Raw genomic sequence first — 26,886 nt, 5'->3', positions numbered from 1 at the left:
AGTTTCAAATTTAGTAACTTGTATGTCTTAGATGTAATGTATTTGTATGTATCAAACACACACATTTTATTTTAACCCTCAAATAATGCATGAAAATATCAAAGAAAGCTAAGTCATATTTATATGCATAGCAACTGGGGAAGAAAACCAGTAAAAACAGATTTGTTTACATAGTGGTAGCCAGGAATACTTGCTTCCTTTTATTATTTGAAGGTATTGAAATGTTAAGAGGAAGGAAGCAATTGAATTTTGAACATGAGGCCAGAAGCTGTCTTTGTATAGAATACTCTCGCAATCCAAAGTTTGTGTCTAGGAACCTATAACTAAAGAACAGAAGCTGAAAATGTGACTGCGTACTTACACTTTTAAGTCCTTATCTCCCTGAATCATAGAAATGGGAGAAAAATGATAACGTTTATATCCACACCTAATTGTATAGATTTTCTCATGCCAACACACTCATTCAAAGGATGCACTGGAGGCAATTTAAGATTAGTTTACTTATGTGCTAATAAAAACCAATATGGAAGCCTTGATACGGCTATAAAAAACAACAGGATCTCATGGCATTTTAAGATTTGAAATGACTCTAAATGCATTTCTTCTAGCAAACTCGTGTTATAGGCAATACAACTAAGAGTACGGTTTACATTCTCTAAGGTCACAGAGATTATATCCACTGTTTTCTCTACTATCCCATAAAGCCAAAATTGTTAAAAGTAGAATTACTGGTGGTGGTGGGGGGGGATGGGGGATAAGGACACATACATAATATCTTAATCAATAAAGAAAATTTTTTTAAAAAGCAGAATTGCTGTCTTGCTTCAAAATAATGTCTCATATCTTATATTCTGGAGGCTTTTTCAATCTATGGACTTAACCTTTCCCATAATACCAATGAAGAACAAAAAAAGCAACAACAGAAAAAGTTTTTAAATGTATTATGCAATAATCAATCAAGATGTGATCGTGCAGAATTTTTTTCAAAATCAGCACATTTAAATATCTATATGGAAAGTTCTATTACAGAATGCCATCTATATAATTTCAGCTGGAAAAAAAATATTTTGTCATTTGGACCAACGGAAAGAGCTGGGAGTCATCAAAGAGGTTTTAATTCTGCTTTTTCTGTGAACAGGCTGATGAAATTAGACAAGTCATCTTACTTGAGTCAGTTTTCTCACCTACAAAAGGTAGTTAATAGTATCTGTTCTACATATATTAATTGGGTTATAAAGGTCCAGTTATCATAAAATTAGAACATATATTGTTCAAAGTAAGAAGCACTGAACATTTATTTTTAAAATTGGAATTTTTATGGTTTTGAAAATTCTAGGCAGTACACACATGTGCTAGACTGAAATTTTTTAAATAATTCTCTCTAAATAAAACAAAATTAGAAAGAAAACAGAAGCAAATGAGCCTAAATAGAATGCTAATGCTTTAACATTTCTTTAACCAGAAATACATTTTCTAATAGCTTAACTTCACTCTCCTTTGGTCAGTGTTGATGCCACCCAATTCTAGTATTTCTATACAGTCACACACCACTTAACAACGGGGATACATTCTGAGAAATGCATTGTTAGGCAATTCCGTCATTGTGCGAACATCATACAGAATGTATGTGTACAAACCTAGATGCTATAGCCTGCTGCACACCGAGGCTGTATGGTATAGCCTATTACTCCTAGCCTACAAGCCTATACATCATGTTACTGTACAACTCAACACGAGATTAAATCAAGCACAAGAGAAAATGATGCAGCTGAAACATGGTAAACATTAGATGTATGAGACTGCTGCCCAAGAAACACATCATATGTTTTACAGTAATTTTTTATAAGTAGAAAGAGTAAACTCTAAAATAATGATAAATAATATAGTAAATACATAAACCAGTAACATAATCATCTATTATCATTATCAAGTATTATGTACTGGACATAATTGTATGTGCTATACTTTTATTTTTTTAATATATTTTTATTGCTTTCAGAGAGGTAGGCAGAGGGAGAGAGAGATAGAAACATCAATGATGAGAGAGAATATCATTGATCGGCTGCCTCCTGCATGCCCTCTAGTGGGGATCAAGCCTGCAACCTGGGCATGTGCCCTGACTGGGAATCAAACCATGACCTTTGGATTCATAGGTTGACACTCAACCACTGAGCTACACTAGCCAGGCTGTGCTAATAGTATAGTTACACATATGATTGGCAGCACAGTAGGTTTGTTTACTTCAGGATCATCACAGACATGGGTTGTGCTAAAACATTACAATGACCATGACATCACTTGGCAATAGGAATTTTTCTGCTCCATGATAATCTTATGGGACCACTGCTGTATATGTGGCCCATCACTAACTGAAACATCAGTAAGCAGTGCATGACTGTATAGACCAGAAACTACTCCTGATACAATTAAGTACTAAAACAAAATGTTTGAAAATATTTTAGAAGTCTTTTTTAATAGATTTTTATTGATTTCAGAGGAAGGAGGGTGGAGAGGGGGAAAGAGAGATAGAAACATTACTGAGAGAAACACTGAACAACTGCCTCTTGCATGCCCCCTACTAGGCATTGAGTCCATAACCCAGGCACGTACGCTGACCGGGAATCAAATCAGTGACCTCCTGGTGTGTGGGACATGATGCTCAACCAACTGAGTCACACCGGCTGGGCAAGAAGTCAAGTCTTAATTATAATTAAATTCTCTTAAGTTCTGGGAAAGAACCTAGCCAAAAAGTTAGCTTCATTATATGATCACCTAGCAAGAGAATCTTCTTTTGAACCTTGTTGGTTATATAAGGGTGAAAAGATGATGATTATAAAATAAAAAGAACCAAGTCTTTATGACTATCAGTCCATAAATAATCTAGTTATCCAATGTGAAGTTCATATTAATTAATAAATATTTTAAAAATGATATTGCAACTGAAAATTTCTCATGTAGTTAGTTTTTTACAACTTCTGGCTCTCTCAAGTTCATCAGCCAACAATCTGCTATGTTAAGCTTACGGTTATATTTGTATTGCCACAGAGATAGTGCAGAGTTTTCTTTGAAATCTGAAAACTTGAAAAAATTTCAACAGAGAGACTGCCTTTGGAACTCAGGATTCTTGGAATCCTTGTTACTCAACGGACAAGCCAGTAAAATCCTCAGCATGATTTTCCGGAAAGAAGTTTCTCAATTAAGTTAACTTAACAGAAACAAATGAGTAACTTGGCTATGCTCCTGATCTTGTTTGATAACTGTCCCAGGGTACCTACGGCCAGGAGACAATCCAAAAGCCTGTTCTGCACTCAGGTTTACATATAATAAATATAAATATATCTGAAAATCTGAAATAAGGTATTTTTAAAGTTTGTGGACAACTTTTTGATGTTTTTTTTTTTTATTATGCACACATACCATTTAAACAAAAATAGGCATGATATTGGGAAATGAAAGTAAAAGACTACGAGTGGGCGCTTGTAAATGTACTTACCCTGCAGAAGAGAGGCAATGAAGGCAGTTGCTACGCTGCTAGAGCACAACAGTATGGAGTGATCAAGGTAGTATTTCCCCTCTGGGATCCAGCCCAATATAACTGCCGCCACGGCTGCTAGAAAACCGACGACTGTTGCTTGAACCTAAAAAAGATTTTTTCATAAAATTCAATGGAATTATTCATTTCGCAAACACACCTGTAAGCCTGATTACATAAATGTGCATATGAGAAGTCAGAGGAAAGTATGGCTATTAGTAATTGAGCTGCCTTTTAGAGAAGCTACTATATTTTAGTTTTAATATTCTCTAAGGCGGTGGGTTCTCAAGCTGCCCAGGTATGGAAGAGGGTCCAGGGATCTGTTTTTAACAAGCACCTCAAGTGACTTTCATGATGTAATCCACACGACATCTAAGAAAATAGCGACTTTAGGGCTGAAAAGTACACAACCCACCAAAGTGAAGCCTGACGCCAGAGGCAGTGTTGGCAAGAGACTGGATTTTATAATCCAAAGATGAGAGTTTGACTCCTCGCTACACCACTTACTCTTGTGGCAAATTATTCAAATTCATTCATTCAACAACTATTAATTTAGCGTCTATTATGTACCAGGCACTATGGTTGGTGTTGGGCTACCACAGTGTCAAATCAGATTTATTCCCTGCTCTTAAAGAGCTTTGGTTGGTGGACCTTAAACAATAACCTTACATGTAATCACCATCATGATTAATGATATACAAACTTTAGTTCCTACCCGGCCGGTGTGGGTCAGTGGTTGGGCGTCAATCTATGAACCAGGAGCTCACAGTGTGATTCCTGGTCAGGGCACATGACTGAGCTGTAGGCTCAATCCCCAGTAGGGGGCATGCAGGGGGCAGCCAATCAATGATTCTCTCTCATAACTGATGTTTCAATATCCCTCTCCCTTCCTCTCTGAAATCAATAAAAATATATTTTTTAAAACATATATATATTTTTGGGACATCCTATATTTGTACAGATATTAAACTCAAACTCTGGCTCTCTTATACACTTAGGACAGAAAATATTTTGTATATTTATATTTTTATATTGTATGTTTTTCATATTTAGAAGTACATAATTTCTAGAGAAAGGAAACTTTCAAAATCATTGATATTCATTTATTCTATCCCTTTTTTGCAGTCGTAAATTATCACTCGGGGTCCCCTGAACAATTAAATGGTAGACTTAACTAAAATGTATTTCATTCTTACAGGTAACAACCAAGATCTGTACACCCAAGATCTATAAATAAATATGTGTATCACTTACCTGTTTTAAAGCCAAGTTGCCAATTATTAGGTTCCACTTTTCAATGGGTGAATCCATCTTCCCAATATTTACCTGTTAAGATGGATATTTTCAGGTATCACTGAATAAGCTATATGCTCTCTATTCTATTTAAACAGCACAGTAAGTCTTAAAGTCAAAGACAAATCTTTAGTAAATCTGATGAGATCACATTGCACTTTAAATATAATTCTTAGTTAGCTACTATTCTTACATCTCACATTCAGCTTGCCTGAGATGTTTCAGAAATTTTTTTAGCTTAATTACTAGCTCACAAGTGGACTAGCTAGTACTACCCACCTTCCCAGTGATGTTATTTTACAACAAACACCATCAAGTGCATCCTAACATGCCAAATTTTGTGTATGTAGGCCCAATGTAAGTACATAATTTTCAGTTGCTAGCATATAATTTCACATCATGAAACTAATGTGACTTGAAGAATTATTGACCAAAAAATCCAGATATAAACAAATCATTCATAGGGACATAATTTATATTTGAGTCATGACTACACTGTTAATAATAAAAAAAAATCATTCAGTTCCATATGAATTTTGATCATATATCTCACTATTAAAGTTTATATATCTTTCTGCTAAATGGAAGAATGCACTCCAAAAAATATTATTATTCACATATTTAATTATGCTATAAGCCAAATCATGCTTATCAACCACTTAGGATTCATAAAATGTATATGCAAATCTGACAAGTTTTTCTAATGCAGCATTTTGGAAAACAATGAGCAATCGTTATTTAAAATACTATACGGAGCCAGGTTTCAATTAGTATCTGCTTGGTCATAGAAGATAGGTGAAAGAGTAAAGTGGAAAATATACAAGGGTATTACATACTTATGGGTAGCTTTAACTATGGTCAAACTGGCTTCAGACCATTCGGTTACGTGCTACACCAACCTTTCCTGTATCAATCTAGAAAACAGATCCTGTTGTCTAAACTCACTCTGGACTGCAGTCTCAAAGCATCCAGCAAATGCAAATATTAATATTTCTCAGTGTTTTGGAATAATTATTCATTCTGTCTTAATTTGTGTACTTCTTTTCTAAGCCTGGAAATCTAAACTATTAATACCATTATTGGGAGCTCTAGTTTTTCTTTATTTTAGAAGTTTTACAATTTGAATTGCAAGTCTAACTTAGCATTATTAGGGACAGAGGCTCTGCCAACTTCTTCATATCCCTCCACTGAAATGTAAGCTCAATGAGGGCAGGATCATTTTGTTTTGTTTGTTGCTGATTCCCTAGCACACACAGCGCTAGGCATATAGCAAAGACTCAAAAATATTTTTAAGCCCTGGCTGGTTTGGCTCAGTGGACAGAGCATCGGTCTGCAGACTGAAAGGTCCCGGGTTCGATTCCGGCCAAGGGCACATGCCTGGGGTGTGGGCTCAATCCCCAGTAGGCGGCCTGCAGGAGGCAGCCAATCAATGATTCTCTCTCAGCATTGATGTTTCTATCTCTCTCTCCCTTGCTCTCTGAAATCAATAAAAATATATTTTAAAAATATGGTTTTAAATTAATGTATTAAAAAGGTAGAATGTTATAAAATAATTTCAGAAATCAAGAGTTCTCTGAGAAGAGGTTTAAGGCAACAGAAGTCAATTTTGGCTATAGTGGGAAAGTGCTTATCAAATTGTGTTAGGCAATTTGCTTCTAGGAAATAGTTTCACAGGCTTTTTAAAAAATACTATTTTTAGGACAATGTATACCATTTTGACTCATTTATATCTAGCATTCAGAAGCAGGAAATTTCAGACCTCAGGTAATAGCACCCAACAATTTATTTGTAGGTAGAACCACTGTACATGGCTTACTTTCCAATTACATACTACTTTTATGTATCTATAATAATATCTTCTATAATAAATATCTACTGTTGAAAAGATAAAAATCCAGAAAAAATTACTCAAGTTAAATATTTTTTAAGCCTCACCTGAGAATATGTTTTTATTGGTTTTTAAAGTGAGAAAGGGGGAGGTGGGGGGAGAGAGAGAGAGAGAAAGAAACAAACAAACATCAATTGATTGGTGGCCTACTGTACTTGCCCTGACCAGGGATGAAACCCACACCTTTTTGGTATATTATAAAGTAACAAGTTTTAAGAACAACTAACCTTCAACAGATTGAGGTAATAGACTATATCTGATATCTTATGTTTTAAGTTCGCTATCGTTATACTTTCCTGAGGCCTTCCTTATAATCTTACACGCTCATTTATCCTGATTCTCCTGCAGAAAATCATAAAAATGAGAAAAGACCCTTAAATTAAAAAAAAGATCAACATAATCATAGATTGGCCTTTTAAAGCTATAATGGCTTTTACTCCTTTAACAAGTGAAAATTAAAACTACATTGGAAAACTGTAAAATTTTTTAAAGATTTTTTGCACATAGTTGAAAAGGCTGATTTTCAAACACTGCTCGTTTTAAGTTTAAAAAATAATTACTCTTCCCTCAGGGAGTACAATTAGGAATCAGCTACAGCAATCTCTATTACACAACAGGCAACTAAGTTAAGGTTGTGGCAGGTGGGGTGTAAGAGAAAGGGAAGAGGGATTTCATTGTAGGAACTGACAGTCCAGCTGGAGAGGGGAGGCACGAGGTGACTGGCAATGTTAGTGAACTGATAAGAAATATAGGTAAAAGGGAATGGTTGGAGTAAGAGAAAGTCATGAGTTTACTTTTGAATGTAGTGAGTGGTGCAGACATTCGAAAATTCAGCTCTGGAGGTCAGGAAAGAGACTGGAGACACGAGGCTGAGCCACGTGCAAGCAGTGTTGGATTACATGAAATTACTGACAGAGAACACGTAGAACAGAGTACTAAAACCTTAAGAAAATCTCAAGAGGATGAGCCAAGAAAAAGAGACCAAAAAAGTAGACTGAGAAGCAGCAATGAAAGAGTTGGGAGAATGAGGGGAGTGTGGGGTCTCAAAGTTGAGGGTAATAAAAATTTCAAGTAGAGAACTGGCAGGGAAGAGTCCATAGGAGGTGAGACTTTGGGGACTTTTCTATGAAGAAGCCATTAATCTGGGATGTGAGGGTGACCTGGCCGCGACATCTGTCACCCCACTGATTGCCAGGGTTGATTCGGCTCATCTGGCTGGCTCAGCGGGTGTCCCCTTCCTCCGTCACCAATCCAGATGCTGCCTCCGGAAGCTACGCGCTCAAAGAGGACGACCTTCCCTCGAGAGGAGAGGATTCGTCTTCAGTCAAGGGTGTTCGAGTAGCTGCCCTCCCCTGCTAGAACCTCCAAACAAGGTCTCAGGAAGTCATTTACCTGGAGTCGCTCTAACGGTGGACAGAGTATCAAAACAGCTGACAATGACGCTCTAGCATTCTTTAAGAATCGTAGTCCTCTGCCTAGCAAACGAGACCATTCTCTAAGCAAGTAAAACACCATACACTAGATGAATATACCATGTTAACATAGCTTGATGCACAAGTGACTGGTTTTCCATTGACTAATATGTTTACTTTACTCCTCTCAAATCCAGAAAAAATTTCAAGTGGCTACTCCTGGTCTTTTAGCTAATTCATCAGCCAATTCTGTCACCTCTCTCTGAAAAGGAGTTCTGGTTTCCAACATGTCTCGCTACAACCGCTGTTACCACGCTGATCCAAGCCAACATTATCTCAGTTTGCCTCCCTGCTTTCAGTCCTTGGCCTCCTGTCGTCCTGACTCAACACAACAGTCAAAATAATCCGTTAAAAATATCTATCCGATCACATCATTCCTCTGTTCAAAATCTTCCAGTGGCTTCCCATTTCACACAAGAACCAAAGTCCTTGCAACGGCGGGTAAGGTAATCTCATCCCCTGTGACTTATCCCCTCGGTCACGTGGTCCCAGCCCTACTGGCCTCTGTGCTGCGCATCTAACACAGTGGTGCTCAGGTTTTTGATGTGCATCAGAACCGTCTGGAAAGCCTGTTAAAATACAGGCTGCTGAGCCAAACACCCATCATTTCTGACACCATAGCTTTGGAGTGAGACCAAGAATTTTCATTTCTAACAAGTAGCTGACACTGCTGATCAGAGGACCACACTTAGAGAACCATGGGTCTAACATATCAACAACAGTCCTGCCTCTGACCTTTGGCACTGCCTGGAACATCTCCATCTCAAAGAGCCTCAAAAAATAAAAGTTAACAAATGAGTAGTACCTGGAAAAAGTAGTGGCTCATGGCAACAAGCTAAGAAAACACGGATTATGCATCAAGTCTATGGTGTCTTAATTGCTTGGAGAACTGAATAATTCCTTCAGTTTATGACTCAAATATCTTATGATCAGTGACACAATCCTTGACCTATGGAAGGCAGCAATGTCACCCTGCCTCCCCAAAGAAAGGCCAAACTACCAAAGGACTTGTATGCATGCATATTAGCATAACCAATGGACACAGACACTGGGGCGGTGGGGGCTTGCCTGGGGTGGGAACGGCTGGGGAGGGGGGGGAGGTCAATTGGGGTAAAAGAAGACCTATGTAAAACTTTAAGCAATAAAAATAAAAAATAAAAATTGGAGGAGGAACCAGACAACTAAGTATCATTAGAATAGTGCTCATTCCCTAAGAATGTTTATGCTACAAGAGACTGAGCACTCTGTTTTAACAATGGACTGTTTTAGTATCCTATTCCTGGCAAAACCATTTTTAAAAGATAAATTAAGAACTGCTACATAGTTAAAACTGAAAAATAAAAAATAAATTAAAAATAATAAGAAAGTCAAGGGTAGGACAATGTTAATGGAACCTGACAAGTAAATTATTAAAACACACTTAGTACTGCTCAGGAGTTTTCGCGTGTTTCGCGCGCCATCTGTTAAGGACTGCTCACGAGTGTTCTTGTTTTTCACGCCCATGGAAAAAGGAGCGAATCTAGATACTTATGTAAATTTTGTTTGGTCCCTCTTTATAGAGGAAAATGTTTTACGCAGTACCATACGTTAAAAAAGTACTAGGAACTTTGTTTAATTGTTTTTGTAAATAAAAATGTTATAATTATTGAAAAACAACACCTAAAGTGCATTATGATGATTTAAATAACGTGCAGTTTGCCCAAAAACGTGTGCTCCCTGGCATATGTCTTAGAGATTTCTATGTGGTACGCAATGTGTTAACGTGTTGGTCTTCTTTAAAAAGAAGAATATTAGCATATTTTCTGATCAGTTAGATATAACGTTTTCTGTACAAATAACTCATAATTTGGTTGTCATGTAAACGTGAGTCTGCACATTCATGTTTTGCTTTTGTACGAAAGTTGGATTTAGAAAATAAAATTATTTGAATTATTCAACACTAAAAAAAAGAAAGAAAGGCCCAACTAGATCACTCTGCAGTGAAGGCTACGACTGATACACTAAGCTCCTAATCAGCTTAGGAGTTCTCTCTTAAATATGAACACACAAACAGACATGACCAGACGTTTGAGGAAAATACCTAATATAAAATACAGATGCCAAAACAACTAAAGTTCAAATTAAAAAACAGTAAATTCAGCCCGACCAGTGTGGCTTATGTAGGAGGCAGCTGATCAATCATTAATGTTCTGATCTCTCCCTCTCATCCTTGAGGTTTCTATCTCTCCCTCTTCCTTCCTCCCTCTGAAATCAATAAAAACCTTTTTTTGTTTTAAGAAAGAGTGGACTCACCTTTATTCAGTTTTAATGGTAACGTGATCAAATTAAACAACATTTAATTTGCAGCATATTCCTTTTTTAACCATATTCCCTACACTATGGCCTATTTCAAAACTAATGTTTAATCTATTATTTGAATAGAAACGAATGCTGGATAATGCGTGTGAATGTTGCTTTTAGAAATATTTTCTTTTGGAGGTAAGCCAGCCAAAATTTCCACTTTTCTGCGAAGTTACCAAGTTGCATAATGCTTGTATGCTTAACTATATTTATCAGAACAAAGTTCATTTTCCAAGACAATGAAACGAAAGCCACCTTTTAATTCTCATCCCAATAACCTCCTTCTCCCTTAAAGGCTGCCACTTTTGTTTTTCAAGACCTCTTCTTTACTCTCTTCTGCCAAAAAGCCTCTTGGGTTTGGTTCTACTGAGGTGATCCACCAGTTCTGAAAACATAACGCACGCATATTGCTGTATACGACTGCTTCTCGGGATAAGGAGGGCCTGTCATTTTCAGATCAGACAACCCAGAGGACACTCCGGGTGTCCTATCAAGCAGAATTACTTAGCATAGCCCTGAGGTCTAGAAATGTATCAAACAGACAGGGAAAAAAATGTTTCCTGATACAGGTTCTCCATAACAGATGGAAACAGCATAGGCAACATACATACTTTGAGGCAGGAAAAAACTTACTGCAGTGGATAATCTAGATGCCAATGTCATTTCCAAGTTCCCTTTGAGACCAAGTAGTGCAGGAACTAAAATGAAAACTTCGGTTACTTTTTTGAACACCTCCCAGTGCTGTAAGGAAAACAAAAATAGAATTTGCTGACACTTAAAAAAAAATACATTTCAGAACAAAGACATTACTAAAAAATCTCAGCCTTTTTTCCAACGTTGCATTTGCATTTTGAATGACAACACGGGTCATTTAATAAGTGAACATTTAGCTTAACCCCGTTCTCCATCACTCTGAAGCCTTGAGTTACTTTAGAAGCTCCAGTTAGAGTTGGGAGTGATAGCTGATAGTCACTACATCCCAAAATACATCTAGCTTGCTACACACTCCACCCTTAAAGTTTACTTTATCCCTTTTTGATGGCAAAAGTTAGTGTAACTCATGCTTAAGAGCACAGACTCAAGAACCAGGTAACGTAGGTCTGAATCTTGGTTCCAACACTAATTACAACCACCCCACAGGAAAACTACATTAATATTATTATCTAATTTCACAAATCCTATATAATAAAAGGATAATATGCAAATTGATCGAACAGTGGAACAACCAGTCACTATGACACGCACTGACCACCAGGGGGCAGACGCTCAATGCAGGAGCTGCCCCCTAGTGCCTCTGTGGCAATACTAAGGATGTCCAACTGTTGCTTAGCCGTCAGTCAGACATCCCCTGAGGGCTCCCGTCTGCCAAAGGGCACAGGCTGGGCTGAGGGATCCACCCTCCCCAAAGTGCACAAATGTCATGCACTGGGCCTCTAGTGAAGAAATAAAGATTCAGAGATGTTAAATGATTTTCCCAAGGTCAAAAAATGAGACTCAGGCCCTAACCGGTTTGGCTCAGTGGATAGAGCGTCAGCCTGTGGACTGAAGGGTCCCAGGTTCGATTCCGGTCAAGAGCATGTACCTTGGTTGCAGGCACATCCCCAGTAGGGGGTGTGCAGGAAGTAGCTGATCGATGTTTCTCTCTCATCGATGTTTCTAACTCTCTATCCCTCTCCCTTCCTCTGTGTAAAAAATCAATAAAATATATTTTTTAAAAAATGAGACTCAGAATTGACCTCAGGAGTTCTGAGTCATCCATGTTCTGGTCCCAATTTGAGGTTTTGAAGCAAAAAGGTTGCAGGGCATCTATAATAATAAAAGCATAATATGCTAATTAGACCAGACGTCCTTCCAGATGAAGCAGGGGCTGTGAGGGCCGAGGCGGCCGCCGTGGCAGGTGGGGGCCAAGGCAGAGGAGGCAGCCACCACAGCGGCGGCGGCGGCTGAGGCAGAGTCCCCCAGCCACTGCAGCAGGCAGGGGCCCAGGCAGCCGCCATCGTGGCGGAGGCCGAGCCCCTTGCATGAATTTCGTGCATCGGGCCTCTAGTAGGATCATAGAAGGGCACTAACTTGGAAATTAGAGTTATGATTCTAGGCCTGGATCTTTCATAACCTGGCTGTGTGATCCTGGATGAGGCCTGTATCTTTCAGATCTCAATTTCTTCATCCATGAAATGCAGATACTATCTGCTCTGTCTAGACCAGGGGTGGGCAAACTTTTTGACTTGAGGGCCACAATGGGTTCTTAAACTGGACTGGAGGGCCGGAACAAAAGCATGGATGGAGTGTTTGTGTGAACCAATATAAATTCAAAGTAAACATCATTACATAAAAGGGTACGGTCTTTTTTTTCAATAGTTTTATTCATTTCATACGGGCCGCATCCGGCCCGTGGGCCGTAGTTTGCCCACAGCTGGTCTAGACCTTTGGGAAATGCCATGATAATGAAAGTAACACATATTAAAGTACTTTATGAACTGAAAAGACGATACAAATGACTTAACACAAAGTGCTATTTTACAAATGCTATTAAGAGGTGACTGTCCCAGTAAGAGACTTTATAAACTAAGCATATTAATTTATGCCAAAAAATAATCAAGAACACAGCCATCATTAATACCAAGACAGATGAGGAAAAAAATTTAAATCCATCAGCTAAATTAAAGAAAAACTCACTTTGTCCCCAAAGTTTCCCTTGAGGCTGTTCTAAACAGGTGTAGAACGAGGGCCGAAAGAGAGTTTAGGAAATGTTTACTCAGATCAGTCTCTGGTAAAACCCTCGTTCAAAGGCTTTTCAAGGAAAGCCCTCCCTTGCAATTAAAGATGGGCCGAAAACAGCACTGGGACTCCAGTAGCATCCTGGATCCCTTACCCTGTCAAAAGCTAACAAACATGTTCTTGTCCCTGTTTCACGATGGGTTAAGGATTCTGCTGTGCTAGTGGGGAGATGCACCATTCAAAGATGATGGTGTGGCCGTGGTGGTGATGATGATGATGATCAATAACAACAGATAATAACGACACTGCTAGGGATATAATGGCTAAAATAAAACAAAAACTTACTAAAAGTAACACAAAAAGCTATCTGATGAAAATGGTATTATAAAGAGTCTAAAGACACGTCTATAAGGATATTTATGATAGCACCAGCGTGGGGGATGAGTAAGTAAATTCTGGTGTAGACATACAATGGAACATCAAGCGCTCACTTGGAAACGCAGAATATCTCTGTTACTAACGTGGAAAGGTGTCCCAGATGTAATATTAAGCAATGACAATAAGTTCCAGAAAAATATATATATACAGCATTTCACTTTGATGTTTGGAAAAAACAACACCTCTGCACAAATGTGTATATACATGTGCACAGAAAAAAGTCTGCAAGCAGGTACAACAAACTCGGAATGAGGTGACCTCCAGAGGTTACGAGAGTTGGGGCTGGAGGTGAGGAATACGGAAGACTTTTTATCTTTTGTTTAACACTCTATATCAGTGACGGCGAACCTATGACACGTGTGTCAGAGGTGACACGCGAACTCATTTTTTTGGTTGATTTTTCTTTGTTAAATGGCATTTAAATATATAAATATCAAAAATATAAATCTGTTTTACTATGGTTGCAAATATCAAAAAAGTTCTGTATGTGACATGGCACCGGAGTTAAGTTAGGGTTTTTCAAAATGCTGACACGCCGAGCTCAAAAGGTTCGCCATCACTGCTCTATATTGTTCAAAGCCAACTTTATTATTGTAAAACTTTATGAAGACTCACGTCCTGGTCAGAATGAGACTATTCTCTTAGAACTTCTGGAGGAAAACAAACAAGAAAACACCTACAAAGAGCAAAGTCTCTATCCAGAGTCAGCGTCAGTTCATTCTACTATGGGACAACTGAAATCTAAAGGTAAGTGTCTGAGATGCGTAGCCTGCATAAAGCACCTGGAACAACAAAGACAGTTAAGTTAAAGACGAAAACCTACTTGGACTATATCCAAAACCATGCCGGCAGAGACGGTTCCAAAGCCAGCTAGCAGAAATGGCACGAGGATCTGCAGGGCCATGATGCCGCTGGATTCCTTCGGCAGCTTCGGGTTTGCTTCCACGATGACATCGTCCTCGCCGTCACTGGGCCTTTCCTCAGCTTGTAGCATGGCGGTCGTTTCGGAGGCTTCCCCTCCGTCACAGTAATTGTAGTTGGCGTAGTCGTCGTACTTGGGGCTATAGCTGGGCGGCGTGTGCCCATTATTGCCATGGAAAGACGGCTCCGGGACTCTGTGATACTCCACGTGTGGCTCAGATCTGGTACCAAACGTCTGTGCCACAGCTGATAACCCCTCTTGCCAAATGCCGTTCGCTTTTTTGTGCCTGTCTTCCGGGTTCTTCTGGTAAATTACTGGAACCATACTCAACAATAAGTTTAAAAACTTATCAGATTGAACTGTATGTAAGCTTAAAGTCCAGTCTACGAAACCTCCTCCACTGCTTGGACCACCACTTGTTTTATTAGTAACAGATCTTCCTTTACTATTAGTCATATTGTCATCGCAAAAGACCCTGTACTCCTTAGATCTGAAGCTTCATAAACCATAGCAGATGAATCAGAACCACACAGATGCTGGTTTCAATTAAGATGCTGAATTCATTTTGTAGCAAAATAATGTTTCCACTAATAAAAGTTGTTCAGATGTTCCACACAGGGATGGAATCTGGAAAAGAAAGGATAAGGTAATTTTTAAAAAGCAGATGAACTATGTGGATACTTAAGGTTTTCATAATTAAAGATATAAAACACTATCCTCACACCATTGCCACCAGAAAGGTATTATTAGCCCCATTTTATAAATAAGTTTTAATCTTTCGTCCCTGTTCATGAAACTGTCAAGCACAAAGCTTTCATTTTAAACCGAGTTCTGATGTTAAAGGTTTAATTTGAGCCACCACGCTGCATTTCTCACCACTTTGTGTGCTGAGTTTGCTTTAAAACCCTCACAATAAATCCTTTTGCCTTAAAAAAATAAAACACCTATGTTCTTAAACCAGCCCTAAGATACATTATACTTCCTGGACTTAACACATAACTGCTTTGTGCCATATAATTGCTTTGTGCCATATAACTGCTTTGTGCCATATAATTGCTTTGTGCCATATAACTGCTTTGTCTGCAGAAATATACTACAGAGCTATTTTCTGTGCTCAATCTCAGTTATAAATTTTCTTAACTTTGCATATTCTATGTAACTAATACCTATGTAATGTCTTCAACTGTCCCTGAAGTTATACAGTGGACAAATTTATTAAATCAAGTGATAGCTTCCATTACTATAGGGTGATCTCAGAATCAAACTGCTACAACACTTTACAAATGTCAGTACACAATAAAAGGTAAGGCATATGATCATATATTTTAAACACATTAAATAATAAACCATGTTAGTTTATTTATATATTTTTAAAAATATGTTTTTATTGATTTCAGAGAGTAAGGAAGAGGAAGAGAGAGAGAGATAGAAACATCAATGATGAGAGAGAATCATTGATCGGCTGCCTCCTACATGACAGCCCACAACCAGGGCATGTGCCCTGACTGAGAATCAAACCATAACCTCCTGGTTCGTAGGTTGACGCTAAACCACTGAGCCATTCTGGCTGGGCACTTTATTTGTATCTTAATATACATAGTGGTCAGGGCACTCCCACAGGGGGAGCGCCGCTCAGCCAGAAGCCAGGCTCATGGCTGGCAAGTGCAGCGGTGGTGACAGCAGCCTCTCCCGCCTCCACGGCAGTGCTAAGGATGTCCGACTGACGGCTTAGGCTCACTTCCCTAAGCTGTCAGTCAGACATCCCCCGAGGGCTCCCGGACTGCTAAAGGGCGCAGGCTGGGCTGAGGGACACCCCCCACCTCACCCAGTGCATGAATTTCGTGCACCAGGCCTCTAGTAGGAATATAATCCCTCCGTTATCTAGGGGAAAACCAAAATGAAAAGGGATCACAAATATTCACTTAACCCTCTATTTTGCAAGCCAACTAAAAGAAAACTCGTTGTAATACACTTACCACTTAATGCCCTTCTCAAAGTCTGCTCTGACACACAATTCCAGAGTGGGCCCCTGATCGGCTGGCCAGTGACCAGATTCTCTCACAGACTTTGAACTAAGACACAAACACATACTTACTATTGCTAGTTCTAGACTGATGGGCACTGAGGCTGCAAGATCATACCCACCTGCCCGGGTAGAGAGCCTATTTGAACAGCTGCAAATGCTGTCAAAGCTATCTATCACAATGGCTCTAAGGGCCTTGGGTGTTTCTCAGGAAACTGGCACTGACTTGATAAGGGACAGATGGCCCCACCGCCTGAATGGACTGCCCACCCATCAATTTAGACGAAGAACTGTTGTTGTTGGTACTGCTGCCTTTAAGGAAAATTATTGTATTCTTCAACATTTGCTTTCAATGCCTTAGAATATCCATCTCTTCTCCTTGGATAGGGGACAAGTGGATGCTAAGGCGTGCTCATCTATATCATCATTCCCTCCCTTTCCTTCTTCCCCTCTTGTGATTTTGGAGGCACCTGGATAGTCCTACTGGGAAACATTCTTTTTTAAAAAATATATATTTTATTGATTTTTTACAGAGAGGAAGGGAGAGGGATAGAGAGTTAGAAACATCGATGAGAGAGAAACATCGATCAGCTGCCTCCTGCACACCACCCACTAGGGATGTGCCTGCAACCAAGATACATGCCCTTGACCAGAATCGAACCTGGGACCCTTCAGTCCGCAGGCCGACACTCTATCCACTGAGCCAAACCGGTCAGGGCGGGAAACATTCTTAAAATACAGATTCTAGGACCCCATACCTACTCACTGAGAATTCTATGTCTGAGCCCTATAAATATTTCCTTTTAAGCTCCCCAGGTGATGTCGGTGCAAGCTTCCTGTGATCTTGCACTGATAATCCAATGAGTAGATTAAATACCAGTTGCCAGTTTGGGCCACCTGCAAATTGATGGGCACACACAGTAAGTCAGTGTTTAGAGAAAATCAGATGAATGGAAACAACGTCCGGGGGAAGCAGAGAAGAAACCAAGCAGCCCCAGAAAGCGAGATAAATAAGGCTGGGCTGCTGCCGGAGAACCTCCGCGTAATGAGAGGCCAGGCTGCATGTCTGGGACTTCGGAGATTCCCGGCAGCCCGAAATGAGTCAGATTGAGTTTCTTTTCCTTCAACCCACTCACCTCTTTTTTTTAAAATGAGCATTTCATTGCCTCCAAAGTATATTTAATCAGACAAAACATAAAACACACCTCAAAGAGATTGAGCTTTCAGACAAATCGTTTTCACTGAAGGGCAAGTGATGAATACAGGCAGTTCCTTCTTCTTCAGGAAGCAGAATTATCAGCTCGATCAACATGGAAATGCAGAGAAATGGAGATGAGCCAGAAAGAAGGGTGGCAGTCCCGGTATCGCCATTCAGTCACCCTAAAATTCAGAAAGCTCCAAATGCGCTCTTGGGAAACTTGACCAACAGAAAGATGGAGGGAAGGGAAGGAAAGGAAAGGAGGAATTTCCCAAGACTGAGTCATCTCTCTGAGAACAGTGCAGGACATGGCTAAGCACAGGGTCTACACTGGGTTGGCCTTTGGGATCCAGATGCAGAGACACGTCCAGTTCATACTTTTGTTCCTATTGCTAGTATTCTTACTTCAGCATAAGCTATTGTGGTTAGATGGGGAGATAAGTACTGCACCAGGGCCGCTGTGCACAGAAACCATACAGAGCCTTTGTGTCACGTCAAAACCAGAGTGCTTCCCGGAAAAAGGAAGCTTGTGAGTGGAGCCCTGGGCTGCAGCTCAGCCCACTCCATCCCCTCAGCCACACACCCTCGTGTACTGCAGAGCGCGCATCATCTCACCCAGCAGCCTGGGCAGTCGGGTAAAATATGAGACTATGTTTAAAGAACATAAAGCACAAATGATGGGCATGTATTTCTGTTGTTTGCTCAGCATCTTTCCCCAGTTTTTTTAGCTAATGGCATCTCCATTTCCTGTGTGAAACCGTCCTTCCCCTAGTCCAGTGGTTCTCAACCTTCTCGCCCTTTAAATACAGTTCCTCATGTTGTGACCCAACCATAACATTATTTTCGTTGCTACTTCGTAACTGTAATGTTGCTACTGTTATGAATCGTAATGTAAATATCTGATATGCAGGATGGTCTTAGGCCAGTGGTCGGCAAACTGCGGCTCACGAGCCACATGCGGCTCTTTGGCCCACTGAGTGTGGCTCTTCCACAAAATACCGACTTCTGCGCATGGGCCACGAAGTTTCAATCGCACTGTACGTGCGCGCCTGCACGTGGTATTTTGTGGAAGAGCCACACTCAAGGGGCCAAAGAGCCGCATGTGGCTCGTTTGCCGACCGTTGGACCGCCAAAGGGGTCGCGACCCACAGGCTGAGAACCGCTGCCCTAGTCCGCGAGGTTCTGGTAGGTCTGTCAACCACAGTTCCCTACCCTCCAGACCACATGCTGACAGGTGGCTTGAGCAGGACCTGAGTCCTCCCCTGGAGTTTCATAGGTTTGTTGGATTATTCTCTGCTGAGTGCCGGCTAGATTACATGATTAACAACAGTCCTGAGGAAAAACAATCAGGTGTGCAAAGAAATGAGATACTTTGTGATAATCACAATGAAGGGAAGAGTTAATTTAACAAAGAATGAATGACGTACAGGGCTAAGAGGGGAAGGCCTCTGGGAGTTTTCTCACTTCGCTTTGGGATAACATCATTCCAAAGCAGTCACTAAGTCTTCCTCCCCAAAGGTCCCCTCTGCCACACCACCAGCACTGCCACTTGCAGGAGAGCCCATCTACATAGAAGATCCACAGGAGAGCCAGAGCGAGGCCATGATGACAGGGTCCTGACAATATCATCAGAACCTCTATTTCATATTCGAAGCCCATCCCACCCCTGATTTTCCCAATCACATGAGCCAATAAAACCCCTTCATTGATTAAGCTGGTCTGAATGGTGTTTCTATAAAAATAGCTTTTTTTTTTTTTTTTAACAACGCACTTTGGTAGAAGTTTTCTTACTACAGGTGCACACCATGGACCACTTGAAACTCATACAGAGATATATATCAATTATGTGTCAATACACCTGAAAAAGTATGTGTACACATAATCAAAAAATATTTTTTAAATCTTTCTCTAAAATTAAGTTTATATTTTAACACAAAAAATGTAGATAGGACAAAATCTCAGACAAAAAGATAGCCTTTCCATGGAATACATTTAAATTTATTTTTAAAACTCCATATTCCCTATGAAAGTTTTGTCATGGGCCAGCACTGGGCTACAGAGATGTGTCAGGGAACCACTGACTTAAAGGAAAATACTAATGCTTCACTTCTTATGAATTCAATTTGGTTACAAAAACAAAAAGACATTACTACTAAAATTCCTTATTTTTAAAAGAAAAGAAAAAGAAGTGTGTGGTATGTGTGTTGATTTACTGAAGTGGTATCTCGGAGGAAACCTGCCCACTGTGCTCGAGTAGGCATTCTGTTTCATTGCAAAGGTTAAATCACCTCAAAAATCCAGCAGAGCTGTGAGTGAGCAGGCCTACATCATGCCGGATTACTGAATGCAGTATATGGGAGTTTAATACTTTGCTATCTTCCCATAACAATAAAAAGGCTTTTATGTAATGTATTACTAGCAATTATCACACTTAGAAAAAAAATCACAAAAGTTGTTGATCAGGTGGGTATTTTAGATTCATATAAATAAACATAAAACCACAGTACTGTCACATACATGTGTACACACACAAAATAACCTAGAAGTCTAACTGTGACTATTACGTATTCTTACTTTTGCCCCTCTGCAAGTGTGCATTCTGTTCCTTTCATTTTCTTTTTGAACACATCTTCTATGTTTCTGTTTATTACTGAAATGTAGCGAGTTCCCAAACGGGATGTAATATATGCTCAGTTAAAATAGCTTTCAGGGAGATCATACCAAACAAAACTAGACCTTAACTTATATTATGCAAATTATTTCCGTGTTTTATTAAAAAAAGAAAGAAAGAACATTGGTATATTCGTTTGACTACTAGCCAGTAAGTACTTAACCGCATAATTGTATAACAGGTTTGATAAGAAGGATCATGTCTATTTAACTTGCTTTTTGCAGCACTCAAATAGCAAGTTGACTTTATGACTCCTTAGTTTTCTTCAACTATTTTCATTTTAAAGATCCCAACCTCACCAATTTCTCTCAATGATTAAATCCTTCTATTCAAGCAAAAGCTATTTTTAAAAGCTTTTTAGATATCAGTTTCATCATCTGAACTCCTCAGCTTTTGCATTTCTTATCCCTTTTCCTGAAGAATTTACCATCAGATCACCACTCAGCACATATGCCAAACAGCTCTTACCGTAATCATCCCTTCGGTTTTCTCGTGTTCACTCTGACAACGCTTTCGGCCGCCCTGCCATGACCTCATTGTCACACCCTTCTCCCTTGAGAAGTCTTCAGAACCCATGAGGACAGCCTAGCCCCATTTCTGCAGGTCATGGCCCTTGACTATGGAATCATATTAAAGAACTCTCTCCATTTGAGCTAGCCCTACAGCTATTATTAAAATCATTTCTCATTGTTAGCCCCTTGATTTCATCATTCTCATCCACTGAGCTCCTTGCATTGCTTATTTTTGGTTACTAATTATTTCATACTGACTCAATGGTTTTCTACTAGATTACCTAAGCCAGCTAAATTATTCTCTTACTCTTCCCAAGTTTCAAATTTGTTTTATTCAGCTTTCCTACTTCTACACTTTGTACCAAATGGTTCCCAACACTCAAGAACTTTCACCTGTTCAATAGGTCATAAAAGTATATTACCTCAAAGAAATCTATCCAAATTAATGTAGGATTAAAAAGAAAAAAAATGCAGGATTAAGGGTACAGAGAGGAAAGCACAGTCAAAATTAAGTGCTCAAAATACGGCTAGCAATTTTCCTATCACGGTTTTAAAAAAGAGGTATTTTTGTTTAGTTTTGTTTTGTTTTTAAAGAAAGGCATCTAGCCCTGGCTGAGTGGCTCACTGGAGCGCTGTCCCAAACACCAAAAAGGTTGTCGGTTCAATTTCTAGTCAGGGGACATACCTAGGTTAAGGGTTCAATACTGGTCCGGCCACAAACAGGAGGCAACAGATGAATGTTTCTCTCTCACATCAGTGTTTCTCTCTCCCTCTTCCTCGCTCTAAAATCAATAAAACATATCTTCAGGTGACGATTAAAAAAAAAAAAGGTGTCCATTTGGTCTTCCACTGCCAATTCTCACATAGCACAGGTGAGATCTTTCTTCCTGTGATATTTAATAGATCACTTGAACCTCAAAAGTTAAAAATCAATATGGTGATGTAAAAGAAATCTCCTGAACTCTAAATATACTGTTGCTGCTGGGCAGAGATGTAAGTCATGGTATCCTTAAGAACGTATGACCAGGAAAAAAACAGGGGTGTGGATGTCTTCTGCCCATTTCCTCTAGCTACCCAAGAAAATGGAACTATCTATCCCAGGGTAGCAATTCTAAAGAATGAAGGTAGGCCCAGTCAAGAACTGGCCCACAAACCTTATGAGGTCTAAGTCTCAAATGGCTCCAAGCACAGCTGAGTTATAGTCATTTACCTTATCCTATAATTTTTATCATTGTTCAGCCATTTAAAAGTGCTTGGAAACTGAAATATACGAAATCCTACCTCACAAATACTGTCCTTCCTAACTAAAAGGCTCACTTCTAACGTGGAATGGAAGTATCTCCATTCCTTTTTTGTTGGCTGAAATACAGTTTACTTTTTTAAAAAATTAATTTGAGAGAGAGAGTAAGGGTGGGGGGCAGGAGGAAGACATCGATTTGTTGTTCTACATATCCATGAATTCATTGGCTGATTTTTCTATGTGCGCTGACCAGATACCAAATCTGAAATCTTGGCGATATTGGGACAGTGCTCTAACCAACGAGCAACCCGGCCAGCACAGAGTCAGCTTCTTTAAAAAACCTTGACTTCTTTGGCTTAAACTGGAAGCTGTCAACTTGCACTGAATTCAAGCACTCACATAGGTTTCACTTCGCTAACAGGTAGTGATGTAAAACTTTCTTAACAAGTTAAAAATGGGAGAAAAGTGAAAAGGCAATTAACTGCCATTTCAGTCACTCTGGATTGACGTGAAATTGGTGGTCTTAATGTTTTCTAACAAAGACAAAAGCTTGGAAAGTTATTGACATGATTCGGCTACTGACATACAAAAGCAAGCTGATTCCATAAATCCATCACTCATTTCTAGGATTGCCCACCCTACACAAAAGGCTGATGCCATGAAATTTAGCAATCCTGCAGTTTCGATATACCTAAAAGACAGCCAAATATTTGCAAAGAATTCATGTAAAGCCAGAGAAATCATCTGTGGGTTTAATAAACCTTCTGTATCATAAATCCTCAATTAGCACAAATAATTTTTCAAAAGAAGCCAGACCCAGAACAAATGATTTTGTTCTCAGAATCACAACTCCACTTTAAAATAATAATAAGGTTTTTTTTTGTTTGTTTTTTTTAAAAAATATATTTTATTGATTTTTTACAGAGAGGAAGGGAGAGAGATAGAGAGTTAGAAACATTGATGAGAGAGAAACACCGATCAGCTGCCTCCTGCACATCTCCCACCGGGGATGTGCCCGCAACCCAGGTACATGCCCTTGACCGGAATCGAACCCGGGACCTTTCAGTCCACAGGCCGACGCTCTATCCACTGAGCCAAACCGGTTTCGGCTAAAATAATAATAAGTTTTAAAAGAATGCTTTGTTTGGAAGAAAGATACATTTTTAAAAAAAACACAAGACAATGAATCAACAAAACTACAATCTACAGTTACACCATTTCCACTTATTGAGAAAATGTTGACAGAGTAAATATGGTGTGTGTCCTGGAACTAAATGTATTCCATAAACAAAGTACAGTTGATCCTGCCAAGTGCCATCTGTTAGATTTATATCTAGCCCCTATCAAACCAATCAACTGAAACATGTGGGAAAAAAAAAGTTCATTTAACTAGGTATTCTAGTTCAATTGATAGCAGTACAAAAATAGATTTTTTTAAAAAGAATACAGGCAGCAAACACTTGCCGGAAAGATCAGTTTGTTTGAAACAACTCAATGAATGGCTGGATATCAAAGGAGTTGTCCAATCAGAAAACTCTGTTTTGAAGTTGAGAAACTGCTTTTAAATAACAACAAAAAAGTAGATTTCCCTTTATTCTATCTTAAACATTGCTTACCTGTATCTAATTTTTTTTTAAAAACTACCCAACATTTAATAACTTGCTCCTATAATTGACATGTAATTGACATTCATTTCCTGCAAACAACCACTAAGAACACAACACCTCCTCTTGAATCCTTATTTAGAAATTATAGCTACAGAAAGCCATGCTACTAAAAACTGGTATTTTTATTTTTCTGTAATAAAGATTGAGCCCCCAACCCCAACCCCTTTTTTTTAACACTAGCAGCAAGGAAATTTACAGCTAAACCTGAAAGTCAAATCTATGATCAATTTATTAAACTTAACATTATACTACTTTTATTTTCTTTGGTACTGGTTTTATAATTCTTTTTTTTGAAACCAATATTTCTTGTAGGCATTGTTTTTATAAACTGACGCAACACACTGTATAAAAGATAGTGAACATAAGAATAATAAAACATTTCCCTACTGTTTTTCTCTGGTACTTAATAATCTGAAATACCTAAATTTAGAAACTAGATAGAGTTCCTCAGCATTTCAAATGAGTAGAAATTATTACTCAGAACTTATACAGAAGTATACTTTCATACTTTTACCCCTAATACATTCTTCTACTCCTAGAGAGAATTCAATTTTAAAAATGCAAACATACTTCTGGGACCTATTAAAATATGCACTTGACTCTTTGTATAATTAAACTGAAAATAAAAGCCTCCAGAAATTTAAGGTGCAGAAAGGATGCCAGTGTGTCAAAGTTTCTTTTTTTTGTTTGTTTTTTAATTTTCATTTGAGAGAGAAAGAGAAACATCGATTTGTTGTTCCACTTATGTGTTCACTGGTTGATTCTTGTATGTGCCCTGACCGGGGATCGAAACTGCCAACTCGGTGAATCAGAACAACGCTCTAACCAACTGAGCTACCCTGGCCGGGGCTCAAAGTTCTAAAATCTTTTTAAGAAAAGGGAAAGGAAGAAAGGAAGCTAATGTGTCAAAGTTTAAAAGAAAAACAAAGCTTTCTTTGTAAGAAAAGTGAGAGGGGGGAAAAAACAAAACGATTTGCCACCTGTCAGGTTATGTTTCTTCTACATTTTAAGATTAGGAGTGGCTCACCATCTTCAGCTGCTGCGTTTCAAACATTTACTTCTAATTTCCCAGGGCCCTTCCTGTCCCCTCTCCTGGAGCCGGCGAGCCGGATGAGCAGGCCTTACCTTCCACCGGGTGATGACTAGGGCAGCTCCGGCGCTGAGGTCTTCCTCGGGAGGTGGCCCACCTCCTCCCCTCGCTGGCACATCTTCTCCCGGGGAAAGGAAGCCAGACCTACCTTCCCCAAACTGCACTTTCCCTCATGAGTGTCCCCTGGTACACCGGGCTCAAAGAGGGTTCAAGTGCGCAAACCCACTAGCAGAGACTACAGGCAGATCAGATAAACTACAGGCACACAGTGTTATGTTACTCAATTATCTTGGCATCAAACTGAAACAATGACCTAACTCACCACCTTTACTCCCTGCAATCAACTCTCTCCTCTACCCTTTGGTCAAGGCTGCACACTTTTCTTTTATTCAAATGCCAGTTTTAAAAAAAGAAAGGAAGGAAAGGGGCGGCGGGGGGGGGGGGGGGGGACGGGGGGAGGAGCCATTTTCTGAACAGCTCTAAATCCAACCTGCAGTTCAAGCCAAAACTACTCTCAAAGCCACCCCAAAGCAACACAGCTGCCACTAATGGTCTTTGCTCATAAAAAAGTCCTGACTATATACCCTTCTTTCATACTTCATTTGAAACTCTGCTTCTAATGTCCACTGGCATACTCGGGGGGCGGGGGGGGGGTCACTCAGCCCAGCCTGTGCCCTCTTGCAGTCTGGGAGCCCTCAGGGGATGTCCAGCTGTCACAGAGGTGAGAAAGAGGCTCCCACCACAGCCATGTGCCCCGCTTGTAGCTGAGCGGCGTTCCCCCTGTGGGAGTGCACTGACCACCAGGGGGAAGCTCCTGCGTTGAGTGTCTGCCCCCTGGTGGTCAGTGGGCATCATAGCTACCGGTCATTCCACCATTTGGTTGATGTGCATATTAGCCTTTTATTATATAGGATTGTTTTTCCTTTTTTTCCCACAGGAGCAATATGTGTTCAATGCAAAAACTAAAAAAAAAAGAAAGAAAGAAAAAAAAGCCAATGATAAACAAAAATTGTTTATTCTGGAAACCCACCATCCTATATAATCACTGATCACATATTGATGTATATGATGACATTTCCATATTTTTCTATATATGTATACTAGAGACCCAGTGCATGAAATTCGTGCACCAGGGGTTGGGGGGGAGGGGGTTGTCCCTCAGCCTGGCCTGCACCCTCTCATAATCCAGAATCCCTCACGTAGGGTCCCTAGGCCTGGCCGACAATCAGGGCCTATCAGGGCTTTCCTTCCCCCAGCTGCCGGCAGCTGGCCCCACCCCGCCTCTGCCACTGCTTGCCATCTGTGCGGCATCGCCACCAGTCACTTCACTCTGCGGGCGACAGCTGTGGGGTGCGATTACTTGGCTGGTCTGGGCCTCCCCCTGTGGGGTGATCGCTGGCCGGCCCTCCCTCTGTGGGGCAATCAATCTCAGGGCCCACAGATCGATCGCCCTGCAGAGGGAGGCCCTGCCTACCCACCATAGCACCACCAGCTGGGTGGCCTGGGCTTCCCTCTGTGGCCGCCTGGGCCTCCTTCTGTGGGGCGATCGCTGGGCAGAGGGAGGCCCCACCCACCTGCTGCAGCACCACCAGCCAGGTAGCCTGGGCCTCCCTCTTTGGGGTGATCGTGGACACCCCCCTCTGCCCCCTGACCGACTGCCCCACTGGCTGGTGGCCTAGGCTTCCCTCTTTGGGGCGATCGATGGCCTGGGTCTCCCTCTGCGGGGTGATCGTGGGGCGATGGCGGGGCCCCCCAAAATAATCACATCGAACCCGCCTTGGCTGGCCTGGTGCCAGTGCATGTCATAGCATGGTCATCTAGATGGTCGTTCTGCTGTTTCGTCATTTGGTCAATTTGCATGTTATGCTTTTATTATTATAGA

General features: G+C 40.2%; 1 protein-coding gene across 3 annotated transcripts in view; it reads right to left on the bottom strand.

The window, feature by feature from the left end:
* The window catches only part of SLC41A2 (solute carrier family 41 member 2), an 83,737-nt gene that overhangs the window by 43,718 nt on the left and 13,133 nt on the right, over positions 1 to 26,886 (bottom strand). For 2 of the 3 annotated variants that reach the window (XM_059681789.1, XM_059681788.1), the window contains exons 2-5: positions 14,505 to 15,230; positions 11,159 to 11,266; positions 4,787 to 4,858; positions 3,494 to 3,638 (exon numbers count right to left, since the gene is read on the bottom strand). In XM_059681789.1, the coding sequence (XP_059537772.1) occupies positions 3,494 to 3,638; positions 4,787 to 4,858; positions 11,159 to 11,266; positions 14,505 to 15,059 (880 nt within the window). In that variant the 5' untranslated portion in view covers positions 15,060 to 15,230. Of the gene's footprint in view, positions 1 to 3,493; positions 3,639 to 4,786; positions 4,859 to 11,158; positions 11,267 to 14,504; positions 15,231 to 25,039; positions 25,267 to 26,886 lie in introns of those variants that run through there. The other variant, XM_059681787.1, reaches the window with a different exon arrangement.

Source organism: Myotis daubentonii, chromosome 2 (assembly GCF_963259705.1).
Source record: "Myotis daubentonii chromosome 2, mMyoDau2.1, whole genome shotgun sequence".
NCBI classification, from domain to species: Eukaryota; Metazoa; Chordata; class Mammalia; order Chiroptera; family Vespertilionidae; genus Myotis; species Myotis daubentonii.
Note: the sequence above shows the minus strand (reverse complement) of the source record. Positions and strands in the feature narration are given on the sequence as shown.